Genomic DNA, 16,375 nt, shown 5'->3' with positions numbered 1-16,375 from the left:
TAGGCGTTTTGTGTTATTTTGCTGAAACTTTGTGTAGATCTTTGTTTGATGAAGTGTTAACATTACTTTTATGCAAGGCATGGTTTGATTCAAAGCATTTTAGGATTTTATAAATTGGTTTTTGCACGATATTTGAAGTGGTACAAACCGATTTGTTCAAAATAAGTTTTGTTTGGTTTAGATTGTTATTTTAGCTTTAGGATCTTGATTCAATAGTTATCATTTTTGTAAATCTTATTTTTAAAGCCTTGATCGATGGAATAAGAATATATTTTGAAGATGTATAACTTAGGTCTTTGATTACATTGTTAAAGAACATGGAAGAGTTTGATTTTAAGCATGAACTAAAGGCTTTCGGGTGTAATGTTTGTTTTAATGGTTAATTTGCTATGACATACAAGATTTAATGCTTACATCAAGTTAAGACTTGAATAAAAAACAAGTATCTAGTCACTATGTTTGAAGTCAAAAAGAATGCATGGCTCGGTTTCAATGCTTTCATGCAAACTGAGTTGTCATATGTTGTGTTCTGTGGTTTTTGAAGTTAGTCAAGCATGCTATCAACTAGGTTTGTTTGATAAACATGTTAGATGTGTTTCTTATAGACTTTTGGAGTCCTCGAAGTTGGTATGAAAGTGTTAGACCAATAACACCAAGAATAGGTTTTATTTGACTTTGTCTTGATGTTTTGGGCATTTTCTTGAAGTGTTGAGTTTAGCGTTTTGCTTAATGTATGATTTAGTGTCTTAGCATGATTCTAGAACAAAGGATGTGATGTTTTAGAGTTGCTAAATTTGGTTTAATCATATTAATGTGTTAAATGGCCAAGTAGCAACAAAAGCAAGATTTGACAATGTTTGCAAAATCAAGTGGAGCTCAATCTGATAGAGAATTGGCTTTGGTTATGGGCGATGACTAGATTTTGCAGCCTGTGGTTATGTCTCCTATGGATGGAGTAGAAGATAATTCTGAGGTGCAAACAGGAGGTACACGGGTTCCTAGTTCGGAGGATTTGCAGCTAGTGATTTTTGACCAAGATCATATTGGTATGGAATCAATGTCTGAAGATGAGGTTGAGTTGGTGCATCCAGCAAAGGAGAAGGATGGTAGTTCTGATTCTGAATTAACGAGAAAGAAGGTAATTCCTAAAAGAATGCTAAGAAGTTCAACAAGGGTTCCAAGCAGACCCGTTAAACATATTCAATGATGAACAAAATTATGTTTTGGAATATAAGAGGAATTGGCACTTCGAAAAAGAGATTACAGACGTTGGTTCGGGCACATAAGCCTTCTATTCTCTTTCTGGCGGAGCCATTCAAGGATGATAGTCAACTGAGTTATTGGAGTAATTATTTTTCGTTTAGTGAATGTCTATCTAATGCGGACAAGGCTGGTAAAATTTGATATTTCTGGATTGCTGGGTTACAGGTGGATGTCATGGGAGGATCGAATTAGCATATTTAGTTGATGATTAATTCAACCATTTTGATCTCAGCTCTATATGCAAAGTGCCGGTATTTAGATAGGCGGGTTTTATGGGAGGATTTGCTTGCTATCAATACTTTGCAGTAGCCTCATGTGATCTTGTTGGATTTTAATATATTGTGGAATGATAGTGAAAGACATGGTGGCTGTCCGAGGTTGCTCACGACAAGGGAGGAGTTCTATTCTTTTATTGATAATGGTGGATTGGTGGAGATGTCGTTTTTAGGGAACAAATATTCATGATGCAATGGGGAATCGGGGATGGCTCACTCATGGGCACAGCTTGATAGAGCTTTACGCAATCTGAAATTTCTGGAGCTTTTTCCTTCAGTACATAATCACTATTTTCCCAAGAGGTCTTCAGATCACTCTCTCATGCTCTTGTGTCTTTCGGATACTTCATCTAGGTTTGGTCCTAATTCATTTAAATTTCATTTTATGTGGACTACTCATGTGGATTTTTGGCGATGTGTGTCGAGGTCTTGGGAGGGAGAGGTTTATGGAACTGGTTTGTGGAAGTTAGCAGAAAAATTGAAGAGACTAAAACAGGTACTCAGAACATGGAACAAGGAGATTTTTGGTTGGACTGACCGACATATTAAAGATTTAGAAATAAAAGTGGAACAAGGTGAAGCTAGTTTGCAAGAGAGGTTTTCAGAAGATGCTGAAATGGATATGTTAGCAAATAAGATGGAGCTGGATGTGTGGTTAAAAAGGGAGGATGCTCACCTTGCTCAACAGTTTAAGCATGATTGGATTTTACAGGGTGAAACGTCATCATCTTTCTTTAAAGCATTACAATCCAGGAAACATAATGTGGTAATGGAAATGCAAATGTCTGATGGTCATGTACTTAGCACTCCGGAAGCCATTCATGAGGAGGTTTGTGTATATTATGAGGATTTTCTAAAGGCAAATCAGTCAAGTTCATTGCCAAATTTGGCTGATTTAATTTCGGGTGAAGTGTCAGAAGAGGAGAATAATATTTTTGGTGGTCCTCCTTTGATAGAGGAAGTAAAAAATGCTCTTTTTTCTATTCCTAAGGATAGTAGTCCTGGTCCTGATGGCTTTGGTTCGGGGTTCTATCAACATTGTTGGTCTTTAGTGAAAGATGATTTATTTGAAGCAATTATGGATTTTTTTAGCAGGACTAAACTTCCATGGTTTTACACTGCATCTTATATTGTTCTACTTCCTAAAATCCAGAATCCAACTTCATTTGGGAATTTTAGGCCAATCAGTCTTTGTTCTGTGGTTTATAAAATATGCTCTAAGATTCTAGTGAACCGTTTTTCAATGCTCTTTAGCAGAATAATTTCAAAGGAACAAGGAGTTTTTCTTCCAGGTAGAAGTACTTTTGAAAATATTACTCTCACTCAGGAGCTTATTCATGATATTAATAAAAAAGTCCGAGGGGGGTAATATATTGATGAAAATTGACTTTGCAAAAGCCTATGATATGATTGATTGGGAGTTCTTATGTTGTGTACTAGAAGGTTTTGGTTTCTCTATGAAAATTCGACAGCCCCTGAGGCAATGTGTTACTACACCTTAATATTCGATCGTAATGAATGGCACAGCAAAGAGGTTCTTTAAGGGTGGAAGGGGTTTACGACAAGGTGATCCTTTGTCCCCGTACTTATTCATTTTAGTGGAGGAAGTTCTTTCCCGTTTGATTAAGAAGTATGTAGAGGGAAGAGTTAAGTGTTATTCTCATCCGAGACATAGCCCCATCTATAGTCACACATTTATTATATGCTGATGATATGATAATTTTTTCTAATGGTGGGAAATCTTCTATTTTGCAAGTAATTGGTATTTTGAGTAGTTACGCTTCATGGTTGGGACAACAGGTAAACAATGCCAAATCTCATATTTTTTTCTCTAAGCATATTAATAGTGCTAGACGGAGGCATATCTTATCTATCACTAAGTTCTCGGAAGGGGTGTTTCCTTTCAAGTATTTAGGGGTTCCAATTATATCAAGAAGATTGAAGTCATTACATATCCAGGATATTGTTCCAAGAATTCGTAATCGGATTGAAGATTGGAAAATAAATTTCCTTTCCGCTGGGGCGAGATTGATTCTTTTAAAACAAGTATTGTCAAGTATGCCAATCCATCTCCTTTCAGTGATGCATGTTCCGAAAATTGTTTATGCCCGGATTAATAAGATTTTGAGTACCTTTTTCTAGGGTTCGGTTAATGGGAATCCTAAGAAAAAGTGGATTAAATGGGAGAAGCTTTGTAGTCCGATGGATGAGGGAGGACTTGGGTTGAGGAAGTTAAGTGATGTTCAAAGGTTGTTACATTCTAAATTTGCCTGGAATCTCCTATGCTCTGATTCTATTTGGCAAAAGTATTTTTCTACAAAATATATGCATGGTGTGCATCCGTTGGAAATTAACGCAACAAGAGGAACCCAATTCTGGAAATCTGTAGCTAAGGAATTGTCGTTTGTTCTCTTGCATTCTAAGTGGAGAAGTCGTGAGGGGAATGTTTAGCTTTGGAAGGATAAGTGGATGACTTCTGGTCCTTTGAGGGAGAGTTGCCCGATTGTGGATGATTTGAATTTGAAAGTGAACCAAGTTATGTTGAATAATAGCTAGGATTTGAATTATTTGCAACAATTAGTAGGGTCTGGAATTAAGATAGCTGGGATTTGAAATTGCTAATGAAATTAAGGGTAAAAGGTTAGGAGAAGATAAGCTCATATGGATGGGTAATTCAGAGGGTTCCTTTACGTCCAGGAGTGCCTGGAGTCTTGTTCGGGAAAGCAACAATAAATATGAATGGACGAATTGGATATGGAAAGTTGTTGTTCCTAAAAAGTTTTATGTGTTTATGTGGAAGGCCCTGAACTTAAGTCTGAGCGTGGATGACCGAATAAAGAATTTGGGACTGCCTTTAGAGGTGTTGTAGAGGAGATTGATCATGTGCTGTATAGTGGGTACATAGTGGCTATCATTTGGAAATTTAGTTCAAACATGTTGGGTATTCCGTTTGTCCCAAATCGGTCTTGGAAAGCAACAGTGGAGGCTTGGTTTCGGAGAGCATCAAAATCATCAGAACTTGGTACACTAATCGGATTTGTTCCGGTGATAATTTCAAAGAATTTATGGAGATGGAGATGTAAAGCCAGGATGGAAGGTAAGAAAAAAAAGGTTCATGTTTTATGGAGATAGGTTAAATATTGGATTCATTGGGTTGGTATTAAAATCAGTAAGGCTTCTCGATTAGTGGATAATGATATTAAGGTGTTAAATTCTTTGAATTTACCTATTATTGCTAGAAAGAAGGAAGTTTTGAAGGTAGTTAGAAGGGAAAAGCCAAACAGAGGGTGGCTTAAAATGAATGTGGATGGTAGTAGCTGAAATAATCCGGGAATGTTGGGTGTAGGAGGATTAGTCAGGAATGAATTCGAGAATGTAGTATATGCTTTCTCTAAGTCATATGGGCATGGGAGTAATAATCTTACGAAAGTTATGGCTTTATGTAATGATATTAAGGTGTTAAATTCTTTGAATTTACCTATTATTGCTAGAAAGAAGGAAGTTTTGGAGGTAGTTAGATGGGAAAAGCCAAACAGAGGGTGGCTTAAAATGAATGTGGATGGTAGTAGCTGAAATAATCCTGGAATGTTGGGTGCAGGACGAGTAGTCAGGAATGAATTCGAGAATGTGGTATATGCTTTCTCTGAGTCATATGGGCATGGGAGTAATAATCTTACGGAAGTTATGGCTTTATGGGCAGGTCTTATTGTAAGCAATGGGTTCAATAATCTTGTCATTGAGATGGATTCTTTAATAGTAGTGAATTGGATTAAGAATGGAAGATGTACTCTTTGGTATCTAGAGGATTTTTGGAAAGAAATAGTTGGAATATTGAGAGAGATAAAATTTTATATGAGTCATATATATCGGGAAGGAAATAAGGCTGCCGATTTTTTGGCACGTCTAGGAAGTAGTGTTGTTTCCCATTTGTGGGTAGGTCAAACGGAGCTTCCACATTTGTTTAAAGGGATCATCAGAACAGATGCATGTGGTCTACCTCAGATTCGAAAGTGCTAAATGTAAATTTAGGATGTAATATTCAGTAGTGTAATTTGTTTTTTGATGTGAAGTTATGCTTAATAGGTTTTTTTGGTTTTTTGTATTTTTCTTTGAGTACTTGGGGTTTTATTGTCTTTATTTTCAATTTTTTTGTAAATGCGAAGTACTATGATTGTTACTACGATTTTCCTCCGCCACAAGTGAGGGCTTATTAATAAATTTGGACAGGGGTCACTATTGAACATGTGACTATCTTCTCTTTAATAATAAAAAAAAAAGTAGTGTTTGATTGAGATAAATGTTTTAATTCATGCTTTTGCCAGAGTTTGCAAAAGATGTTGGGCACACAAATGAGGTTTAGTAGTGCATATCATCCACAGACTGATGATAGACTAAGCATAAGACCCAAACTTTGGAGGACATGATGCGAGTATGCGTGTTGGATCTAAGCGGTGATTGCGAAAGTCACCTATCGTTAGTGGAATTTACCTACAATAATAGCTTTTAAGCAACGATACAGATGGCACCTTACGAGACATTGTATGGGAGGAAGTGTAAATCCCCATTCTATTGGGACGAAGTTGGAGAAAAGAAGATAGTCGGGCCTGAATACTTACAAGAGGTCTGGAAACAAGTAGCCTTGATCCAATAGGATGAAAGTGGCCCAGAATCGACATAAGAGTTATGCCGACAACCAACAAAGAAGTCTGGAGTTTGAAGTAGGAGATTACATCAAGGTACCACCCGTGAAATGAGTCATGCGATTTTGCAAAAAGGGAAAGTTAAGTCCCCTATATGTAGGACCCTATGAATTAGTGGAATGAGTTGGTCAGGGAATACATGATGTATTTCACATGTCAACTTTGAACAAAAACTTCGGAGGAAGACAACTAGTGATAATGGAACTCAGCAGTATACAACTTTAGCCAAATTTATCATACGAAGAGTGGCCACGTAAGGAGCAAGAGCTATGGAATCGGAAGATACCATTAGTGAAAGTACTCTAGAATAACCCTAATTTTCAAGAAGCAACTTGGGAATGGGAGGATTCAATAAGGAATAAATACCCTGACTTGTTTGTATCTTAGATCAAAACATTTGATGAAATGCACGAGTTTGTTTGAATGTATGTCTGATTTGTTAATATGAATTATTGTATGTTCACTGTTATTAGCTTAAATGTTGTGACATTATATGCACCTACCATATACCCTTGGAACAAGGGATGGCCCGACCTAGAAAGGCCTCACATATGTCTGTTGCGTCAGTAGCTCATATTAGAGAAAAAAGGGAATGTAGTCACAGAAATCGACGTGAGAGACGAGACCATATGATAGCGGCACACTGGCAGCAATTGGAGAAGTTTGAGCACCATCCCACTCATAAAATGGATGCAGGTTCTCATGGGAATATTTTCATGCGGAGAGCATTACCACATGAGGAAAGACAACCCCCACGAGACCCATTACCATATAATGGATGGAGGGTACACATGCACTACGACTATGATATGGACGCGTCATTTTATTTTTCTCAAGATTCGGTAACGGAAGGAGCAGATGAAGTACCATCCCTATCATCATCATCTGAAGACTCAACGGTTGCAACTAAGAAAGGTAAAAACCCCAACAGTACCAATTACAAGACTAGGGTTGATGATCACGGTGCCAATTTCAATGACGACATATCTTCTAAAGGGGGGACGATGTGATAACCCGAACCTAGTTAGGTTTCATCAAAATTTATTTTTCATTGCCCTAATATTATTTTAGGGCAATGAGATTATGTCTAGTTGGATAGCGGCCATGGACTTGCAGTTTAGCAGCCAAAGCTCAAGAGAAAGAGCCACTCAAACCCCTAGAATTCGGCCAACTAGGTGGGCTTGAGCCCAAAATCCTAGAAGAGCCATAGGGACAAGCCTAAGCCATGAGGCTTGTGCTATTTGTCATGCATGTAGGGCCCATGAATCTAGGCTTCAGCCACACGCCCAAGGGCTACTCTCTTCTACCATTTTCGGATTTTACATGTTCTCATCCCCTCCACACTCTCTTACAAAACCACTTGGAGATTTCTTTAATTTCTCACGTTTTCTTTCTAAACAAACACGAAAACCATTCTTCTCTACATACAAGGAAGGGCCACGACACCAAGCATGAAGGAGTGCAAGGTGAGGGCCTCATTTTCTTATCTTTTTCTCACATTACTCACACCTCACTCGAGTAAATGATAGAATCTCCTCAGAGCTTGAGACTTTCGAAGGACACACCCACAATTTCAAGGTTATTTCATCTTAGAATAACCTAGGGTTTTCCAAGGAAGGGAGAAGCCGAAACTTTCAGGACTTACATCCTCTAGACAATCGGCCTAACACACACACACTACTCACATGTTCGTGGCCTAGCCATGGTCACATGAACTAGACGGGTTTCCATGTTCAAAAACCCTAGAGCCGAAAGGTTGAGGTATTTCCAACAGAAACTGAGAAACCCTAGAAACCTCTCACACTCATGCACACAGATTAGGGTTCAAAACCCTTGTTCTAACAAGTTATTCTTGAAGAATTTTTTAAAGTAAACACGTAACTTAGTTTGGTTAACATGTGTATATATTTGCATAAATCTTTTCTTTTTATTGTACTTTTGATCATTATTCTATGCTTTACTTGGCTGAATACTCTATTTTGATTTTGTATAAGATCATGATAAACGTTATATGCTTCGGATACATGTTCCAAATGCCATGATTCACATGCACATGTTTCAGTTTTGCTTGAGGTTATGTCGATATTTCAAGTGTCTTGAAGATTCGGTTATTGCAAGGTTAAGTGTTTCAGAATCATGTGATGTTGTCATGATTTTATGCTTTGATTCACCCTAGCCATGACTTTTATCTATTATGCTTCAAGTTTAGAACATGTTAAAGTGAAATTTCTACATGTTAATTTGCCTTTGTTGTTTCGGCCAAGTCATGTTCTTCGATGTTCATGAAGTTGTTTTAATATTTCATGTGTCCTATGTTATCATGCTATGATTTGAATATGTTACGCTTGATTATCTCATGCGTGACATTTCATTTGTCATATGTCAAGTGTAAGAAGGAGTATGTCTTAAGTCTCTTGTCACATGCATTTGGGTAAATGATTTTTAAAAAGTGTCTTAACATGTTTTGTCATGACCCTAAATGCTACAACGAGAGAATGTCCTGGTGGAACTCCTCTGTCCACTCTAGAGTACTTAAGAATGGGGTGGTAACCCTTGGGTTGACAAAGAACTGTCAGCATTCCTTGAATCAATCTTTTTGGAAAGGATGTTGGAGCGAGGTAGCGCCTAACGCAAGTGGGTTTCATGGCTAAGGCAAATAACTCGAAGAAGTATAGTCGTGATATAAGGAATATTAATGAGACGTATTCACCATGGTGCACGGACTATTGGTGGTGCGGTAACTAACAGGAACATGCAAAGCTTAGGGGAGCCGTGTTGTGACCACCATGTGTTATAAGAACAAGGCAATGATCTGATCAAGGACCATTTAGATTTTGTAACTGGATACCTAGGTCAAGCAAAGGATTCCTCAACAAAGGCAAAGGAAGTTGCTGCTAGTTTGGGACTATTAGAACCCTAGCCCTTAAGGACTAGGGGTATTTTCTTAAGTCTCACCAGCGAAGGGACCTTAGTACTAGTGAAGTTCCCTGTCTCATGAACTGAGGCCATTTTTTATCAGTCCCTTTGTTTTGGGGAAAAAGGTTTTCTTGGATACCCATGTTTTGGGAGACAATGAACATATCTTTCATTGTTACTTTTGATATGAATGTTATCTTAAAGGCAATGTTTAGGTTATGCTTAGTCTTATAGTACCATGTGTTAAGGCAATTGTTTTAGGGCTTCCCTAGTTGCATATGAACTTAACATTTTTTGCTGCTTTATTTATTGCATACTGCTAGAATACATAGGAGCATTGCATCTTACCTATTGTGTACGAGGAGTATGTAGCCTCTGTGTTGCATGTCCAATCCCAAACGGGAGCTGGTGGTGCCACAGGGATGATGACCGCATGGATCATACATCTATTCGGCTTGTGAAAGTGTGTGCAAACGTGCAAAATGTGTACAGTACAAATATCGCAACGAACAAATAGAAGGCGATTACACTCAGTACCAGAAAGTTTTAAACAACAATACAACCCGAAATAAAGCCCTCCAAGTGGTTAATACATTCATCTGGCTGGAAGTAAAGGAATGGAAAATAAAGGTCCAATAATAAATAATGCAAAAAGTCCATCTTCTCTCCTTAGGTGGGGTTGGTCCCTCCTGCTCATACCCCTCCTCTGCATCAAAGTCTACAATCCCATGAAATGGGACCACAGGTAGGAATACCATAATGAGATTGCTCAATCTCAGTAAAAAACTCAATAGAACAACAACCAAAAGATTTAAGCATCAAATTATACAAGCAAACATACTCAGCAGTTATGAAAGCAATAACCCCCAAAATTATTTAATTAGAGCCACTTACACCAAAAACCCCTTGTACCCAAAACAAACATTTTAATATTGTGTACACCATGGTCTCCCCTCAGAACCACCCACACACCATGGCTCCTTTAGTGACACCACAGGTAACGACTACACGTGTGACTTCATTACAAGCATTGCCCATCTCTGTGCCTAGCATGTAACGTGACCAGGCAACTTCTAGCCCCGACAGCAAAAGAGCGTCACCATCATGGGTGAGCATGTTGTCTCCCAACGATAGGCCAATGGACGTCACTTAGTGTTACATGCTCTCGAGTGACAAGAGGAGCTCCACCGAGATAATATCTCATCTCGGCTTGGGGTCGTGATACGCATGCACCCACACCAAAATATACATTTTCCAATAACCCAGTTTTTAGATTACACAACACAACATAGAACACAGCACAATTGAATTAATCATGGCATATATCCATAGTAGTAATATGCAAATGCATGACAAGCAATTTATTGGATGGCATGACATAGCACGCAACAATCACACACAACAACACAACAGTCACAAATCCACAGTTTCATAAACCCCGACTACTCGCCTTTCCCATCCTCCATACGGCCCTGGGCCTAATTTCTAACAACAACTACATCAAAAATAATCCCAACACTTCTCCGGGCCCAAGGCCCTTCTCCACACAACCAGACTGCATAAGTTAACAATAATTTTCATGTTAAAAAATATCAAGGGTTGGGCTGGAGAGTTACTTAGTACACTGAAGGTAATTTCTGGATTATTACGAGCGATGTTTTTTTTTACTATGTTTTGCGATTGAACGAGTGTGTGCTTCGCTACGTGGACGAACAAGGAAAAATGGGTTAAAACGGAAGATAGATTGATGATTAAACAAAACTAAACAAAGGGCAAATAGCTTACTATCTAGCGTCGAGAGGGGCGAAGCACGATGGAGTTGTGGCAGTAGAAGGTGACAGTGAGATAACTGGTGGAACAAGGGCTAAGATAGGGTTATTTTAAAAACAAATAATAATAGATCTGAGGGAGAAAAGAGAGTGTCCGAAGGAAAACTCACGGCGGAGGGTGGTGGTGGTGCACGGCAGAACAAATCCCACAAGGGATTTTGGCCACGGGTTGGTGCGAAACAGAGGGACAAAAACATAACTGAGGGGGGGGGGGGTTTGATATGAACCCGCGGGAATGAATTCCCTTGAACCCACAATCAATTTGAAAACTCCCCAAGAAAGCCAAATTCAAGTCAATGGATGGAGAATCTAGACCCGATGAGAACTCGTTTCAAGAACCTAGGTTATATCAAAATCTAGACCCATTGAAGAACCTGTCTCAAGAACCCAGATTACAAAGGAGGAACGCCACAAAAGTTGTGATTTATCTTTGATAAGTTCAAAAGCTCAATTAAGAACAAGAGGAGTAAAACTCAACTCACAATGAATAAATTCATCAAATTTCATAAACTTCATTAACTGATTAGAATGATGCTACATAGAGTATTTAAAGCAAAACCTAATGAAACCCTAGCCAAAATAAAACCCCATATTCCAAAAGTTCCCCTGGATGAACAGTGCTGCGGCTAAAGTGCCACGCTACAGTAACTCAGCTACAGTAACCCTAACCCTAGTTCAATAAAATAATAACTTTCCCAACATGCCCATGCATAGGCCCCCTTAAGTGCTTCCCATAATAAACTCAATTATTCTAAACTAATAAAATAAGTTCTTTAAATGAATTAAATAAGTTGAAACCCTTCAAGAGCCCAAAGCCTTTAAGTCTTGTCGTTGCCCTCTTCCGTAGCTGATCAAATGAATTAAAACTGGATCTTCATCCTTCAAGCCCCATCTTGAATGTTGGGCTCTTGCTAAAATTGTCCCAAGTGGATTGCATCAATCCTTGCATTGTCTCCTTGATCTTTTTGGCCCATCTGGAAGTTGCAAATGATCTTTAAGACTAGGCCCATCTTGGTTCCCATCAGGGGGGGAAAGGGTTGGATGACCACTATGCACCTCCACAAAATAATATCGTAATGCGATCCTGTTAGCAACAGGCCCAACCTTCTCCACTATCTGAAAAGGGCCAACATACCTTGGGCTAAGCTTCCATTTCTTTCCAAACCACGTGATGTCCCTCATGGGTGAGACTTTGAGGTACACCCAATCACCTTCTTCGAAAGGACAGGTCTCTTCTTCTTGTCTCTGCATAACTCTTCTGGTAACTTTGCGCTACTGTCATCCAATCCAAACCTAATCCTTCATCTCTTGAACTAACTCTCACCCAAGAAGTTTGCTTTCACCAACTTCATCCCAAAATAACGGTATCGACATTTCCTCTCATAGAGCGCCTCAAACAGTGCCATCTAAATGGATGCTTGAAAGTTATTGTTGTACGAAAACTCTATGAGCGGCAAGTAATTCTCCCAGCTACCTTTGAATTCCAAGGCACAAGCTCGTAGCATGTCTTCAATAGTCTGAAGAGTGCGCTCTGACTGGCCATCTATTTGAGGGTGATAAACACAGCTAAACTTCAACTTAGTGCCCATGGCCACCTACAAGCTCTTCCAAAAATGGGATGTCAATCTCGGGTCTCAATTAGATACAATAGTCTTGGGTATACCATGCAACCAGACTATCTCTTTCACATACAATGGTGCCATCTTCCCCAAGGTGTCGATATTAGTGACGAGTAGGAAATGAGCACTCTTGGTCAACCAGTCAATAATCACTCAAATCAACTTCTTCCTGCTGGGAGTTCTTGGCAAACCCACTACAAAACCCATAGCAATGTCATCCCATTTCCATTCTGGAATCGAGAGGAGTTGGAGGTTATCGGCAAGTCATTGGGGCTAAGCTTTGACTTGTTGACAAGTGGTACATCTCTTGATGAAAATAGCAACGTCCCTCTACATTCCTTCCCACCAAAAATTTCTCTTTAAGCCTGATACATCTTCGTACTTCCAGGACGAATTGAATAAGAAGCCACATGAGCCTCTGCTAAAATATTCTCCTTAAACTCTAGATTAGTGGGAACCACCCTGCAATTTTGGAACAAAAGAATACCGTCCCTATCCAAGCCGAAGTGTGTATGCCCTCTTGATTTTCTGACTCTCTTGCGGATATCCAATAGCTTTGGGTCCCTACTTTGAAGAATTCTTCAAAATCATCAACCCGGACTTCGTGCATAGAGGCTAACACTTCCTCTTGTTGTCAACTCTCTATCAAACGAGACTTCCGACTTCACAAATCAGTAACCTGGTTTGCCTTCCTTGGATGGTAATTAATCTCGCACTGGTAGTCGCTGATTAAATCTAACCACCTTCTCTACCTCATGTTAAGATTTTTCTACGTGAAGAGATGCTTCAGGCTCTTATGATCGGTGTAGACCTCACATGACTCACCATAAAGATCATGATGCCAAATTTTAAGAGCAAAAACCACTGCTGCAACCTCCAAGTCATGAGTGAGATAGTTATTTTCATGATCCTTTAGTTGGCGGAATGCATAAGCTACAACTCCCCCTGCATGAGAACGCATCCCAACCCAAAGTTGGAAGCATCACTAAAAACCAAAAACAGCTTGTGCAGCTTTGAAAATGCTAAAACAGGTGCAGAAGTCAATCTCTTCTTTAATTCTTGGAAGCTTCTCTCACACTTCTCAGTACAGACAAACTCAACATTCTTCTTAGTCAGGGCAGTGAGTGGTCTAGACAATCTAGAAAACCCCTTTACAAATCTCTGATAGTACCCTGCGAGTCCCAAAAAGCTTCGAATCTCATGCACTGATGAGGGACGTGGCCAGGCCAAAACAGCTTCAACCATTTTGGGATCTACTGCCACACCCTTCTAAGAAATGACATGCCCGAGGAACCTGACTTCATCCAGCCAGAACTCATATTTGCTGAACTTTGCATACAACTGGCGATCCCTCAGCTTAGTCAGAACCAACCGCAAGTGACTGGCTTGCTCCTCCAATTCCTGAGAATAAACCAAGATATCATCAATAAAGACTACTGTGAAACAATCCAGATAGGGCTGAAACACCCAATTCATCATGTCCATAAAAGTCGTAGGGGCATTAGCTTGCCCAAAAGGCATCACTTCATAATGCATGTACCTTAATCTGAATGTAGTCTTCGGTACATCCTTGTCTCTTATTCTTAGCTGATAGTATCCTGACGTCAAGTCAATTTTCGAAAAAGTAGCCAGGCCTTGAAGCTGATCAAACAAATCATCGATCTAAGGCAGTGGAGATTTATTCTTTATTGTGACCTTGTTAAGTTTTCTATAATCAGTGCACATCCTAAGTGTGTCATATTTCTTCTTAACAAATAGAACGGCCGCTCCCCAAGGTGAGGAACTAGGTTGAATAACTGCCTTGTCCACCAATCCTTGCAACTAGGCCTTCAACTCATTTAGTTCAACTAGTGCCATTCTGTAAGGAGCCTTGTGTACCAGAGTGGCTCCAGGTTCCAAGTCAATTGTAAACTCAACATCACAAACCGGAGGTAATCCAGGGAGTTCATACGCAAAGACATCAGAGAACTCTTCAACGGTTGGGATTCCTATTAAAGACTTCCTCTCTGATGGATTAGACACTACTTGCACCATATAGGCATTTGCTCCACTAGCCAGGTCCATCTTCGCTTGGATTGCATATATAACTATGGGTCTTGACTTCAGCTTACTACCCGCTAATTCCATATAATCCCCCTCTAGGGAGATGAAAGTTGACCACACAGCTCCAACAATTGATACTCGCGAAGTGCCGAAACTGCCAATGCATACCCAGAATGATGTCGAACCCAAGCAGCTTGAACACTATCAGGTCGACATCAAGTGTCCCCCCTTTCCGAAATCCAAAGAATAGCCTAAGGCGACCTATGAACACCAAACCGTCTCTCTATTTGGTAACGCCACTACCACGAACTGTGGCAAGGGGTTCGTGACTAAATTGCACATTCGTACAAAAGTAGCAGACACAAAGGATTGGGACGCTCCCAAATCAAACAAAGTACAAGCATAGAATTCATACAACCGTACACTACCTGATGAGATCAAACACTTCCAATGAAGTTCTAAAATTTAACCACACAATGCATCAACTTAAAAAGACTGGATCAAATTGATACTTGTGATGACCCCCACATCCTGAGTCTTCGATGCCTCATCATCGACCTCACCAGAAGTCAAAGTGTACAACACTCTTGCCCACATTGCTTGCCTCTAATTTGCCCTTCCACCGTGTTGTCCTCGATTTCCTTGACCAACATTAGGGCACTTACGAGCAAAATGCCCTGTTTGACCACACTTGAAGCATTAGGTCCCACCCTGACTAGAGTCACCTTCATGGCATCGGTTGCACCTTCCACAATTGGGCTCGGCCCCCCATGCACACACGAGTTGAGGTCTGTGGGCTCGCCCCTAACCTCGATACAAATTTCTGAGGCAACCCCTAGCTACTTCCCTCTCCTTCAAAGCTCCTCTTCTTCTAGCCCGTCCGAGGCAACCCCAAGCGATTTGCCTGCGAATCTCCCAACACAATCCCTCCTGGAAGAGCTTGGCCTGCATCTCTTCAGTGGCAATGACATGCGTTGCAAACCTCCTGAGCTCCATAAACTTTAAGGCATGTTGTTCCACTATCATATCTCCTTGCACTAGGTTGTTGAACTTCCTTGCCTTCTAATATGCCTCACTATGCTAGGGAAGAAGCGATCAGCAAACTCCTTAAAGCGTTGCCAAGTCACTACTGCGAAAGATCTCAGCTCCATCTTGAGGATCTCTCGCTTAGTCTGCCACCAGGTGACGGCTTCACCTTGCAACATGTAGCTTGCATACAACACCTTCTGGGACTCATTGCATCCATATATCTCAAATGTCCTCTCGAGATCCTTAATCCACCTTCCAGATCTCAGCGAGGCTTCCTCACCCATAAATCCAGGGGTCCTATGGGCCATGAAACTCTCATAGGAGCACCCTTTTTGCTCCTCCCATTGCTAGGGTTGGAAATTCTAGTGGAGGAATGCCATCATACAATTCAACACCCTAGCCATGGTGTAGTTCCCATCACCTCAAAGCAGCTCATCCTCGGGAGCTTGGCCAAAAGGTTCGTCCTGCGGCATCCTTGGTCACACCATCTTCCTGCCAAAACACAACCCTTAACCCCATTCTTAAACTCAACAAAAGAAAATCTGAAGATTAAAGCCTACATTTCTAGTACTACACCTAGGTGACGTGTGGTTTTACCCAGAGCTGAACCACTCTAATACCACCTACGTGTGATTTGGGGGAAGTCGTGATACCGAGATGATGATCGGTGTGTGGAAACATGCAAAATCTGTACAGTAAAA

The 16,375-nt window shown here is 40.2% G+C and overlaps 1 protein-coding gene across 1 annotated transcript; it reads right to left on the bottom strand.

The window, feature by feature from the left end:
• Nucleotides 1-13,871: 13,871 nt before the first annotated feature.
• LOC118348009 lies at nt 13,872-15,982 on the bottom strand. Its single transcript, XM_035688734.1, has 4 exons — nt 15,717-15,982; nt 15,550-15,630; nt 14,481-14,799; nt 13,872-14,243 (listed from the first exon to the last, which is right to left on the bottom strand). The coding sequence occupies exons 1-4, from the start codon at nt 15,980-15,982 to the stop codon at nt 13,872-13,874; spliced, it is 1,038 nt and encodes a 345-aa protein (XP_035544627.1).
• Between the last annotated feature and the right edge of the window lie 393 nt (nt 15,983-16,375).

The sequence above is a fragment of the Juglans regia genome, chromosome 3 (assembly GCF_001411555.2).
Source record: "Juglans regia cultivar Chandler chromosome 3, Walnut 2.0, whole genome shotgun sequence".
NCBI lineage: Eukaryota > Viridiplantae > Streptophyta > Magnoliopsida > Fagales > Juglandaceae > Juglans > Juglans regia.
This window is presented reverse-complemented; position numbering and strand designations above follow the sequence as displayed.

Bases quoted from the DNA above. Each gene is read 5' to 3' on its own strand.
- LOC118348009 (XM_035688734.1), bottom strand. From the start codon at position 15,982: ATGGCCCATAGGACCCCTGGATTTATGGGTGAGGAAGCCTCGCTGAGA. The intron at 15,631-15,716 runs GCATATTAGAAG...TATGGAGCTCAG, and splicing joins TTCTTCCCTAGCATAGTGAG to GAGGTTTGCAACGCATGTCA. The intron at 14,244-14,480 runs GTACACAAGGCT...TTGTTTGATCAG, and splicing joins TGGAACCTGGAGCCACTCTG to CTTCAAGGCCTGGCTACTTT.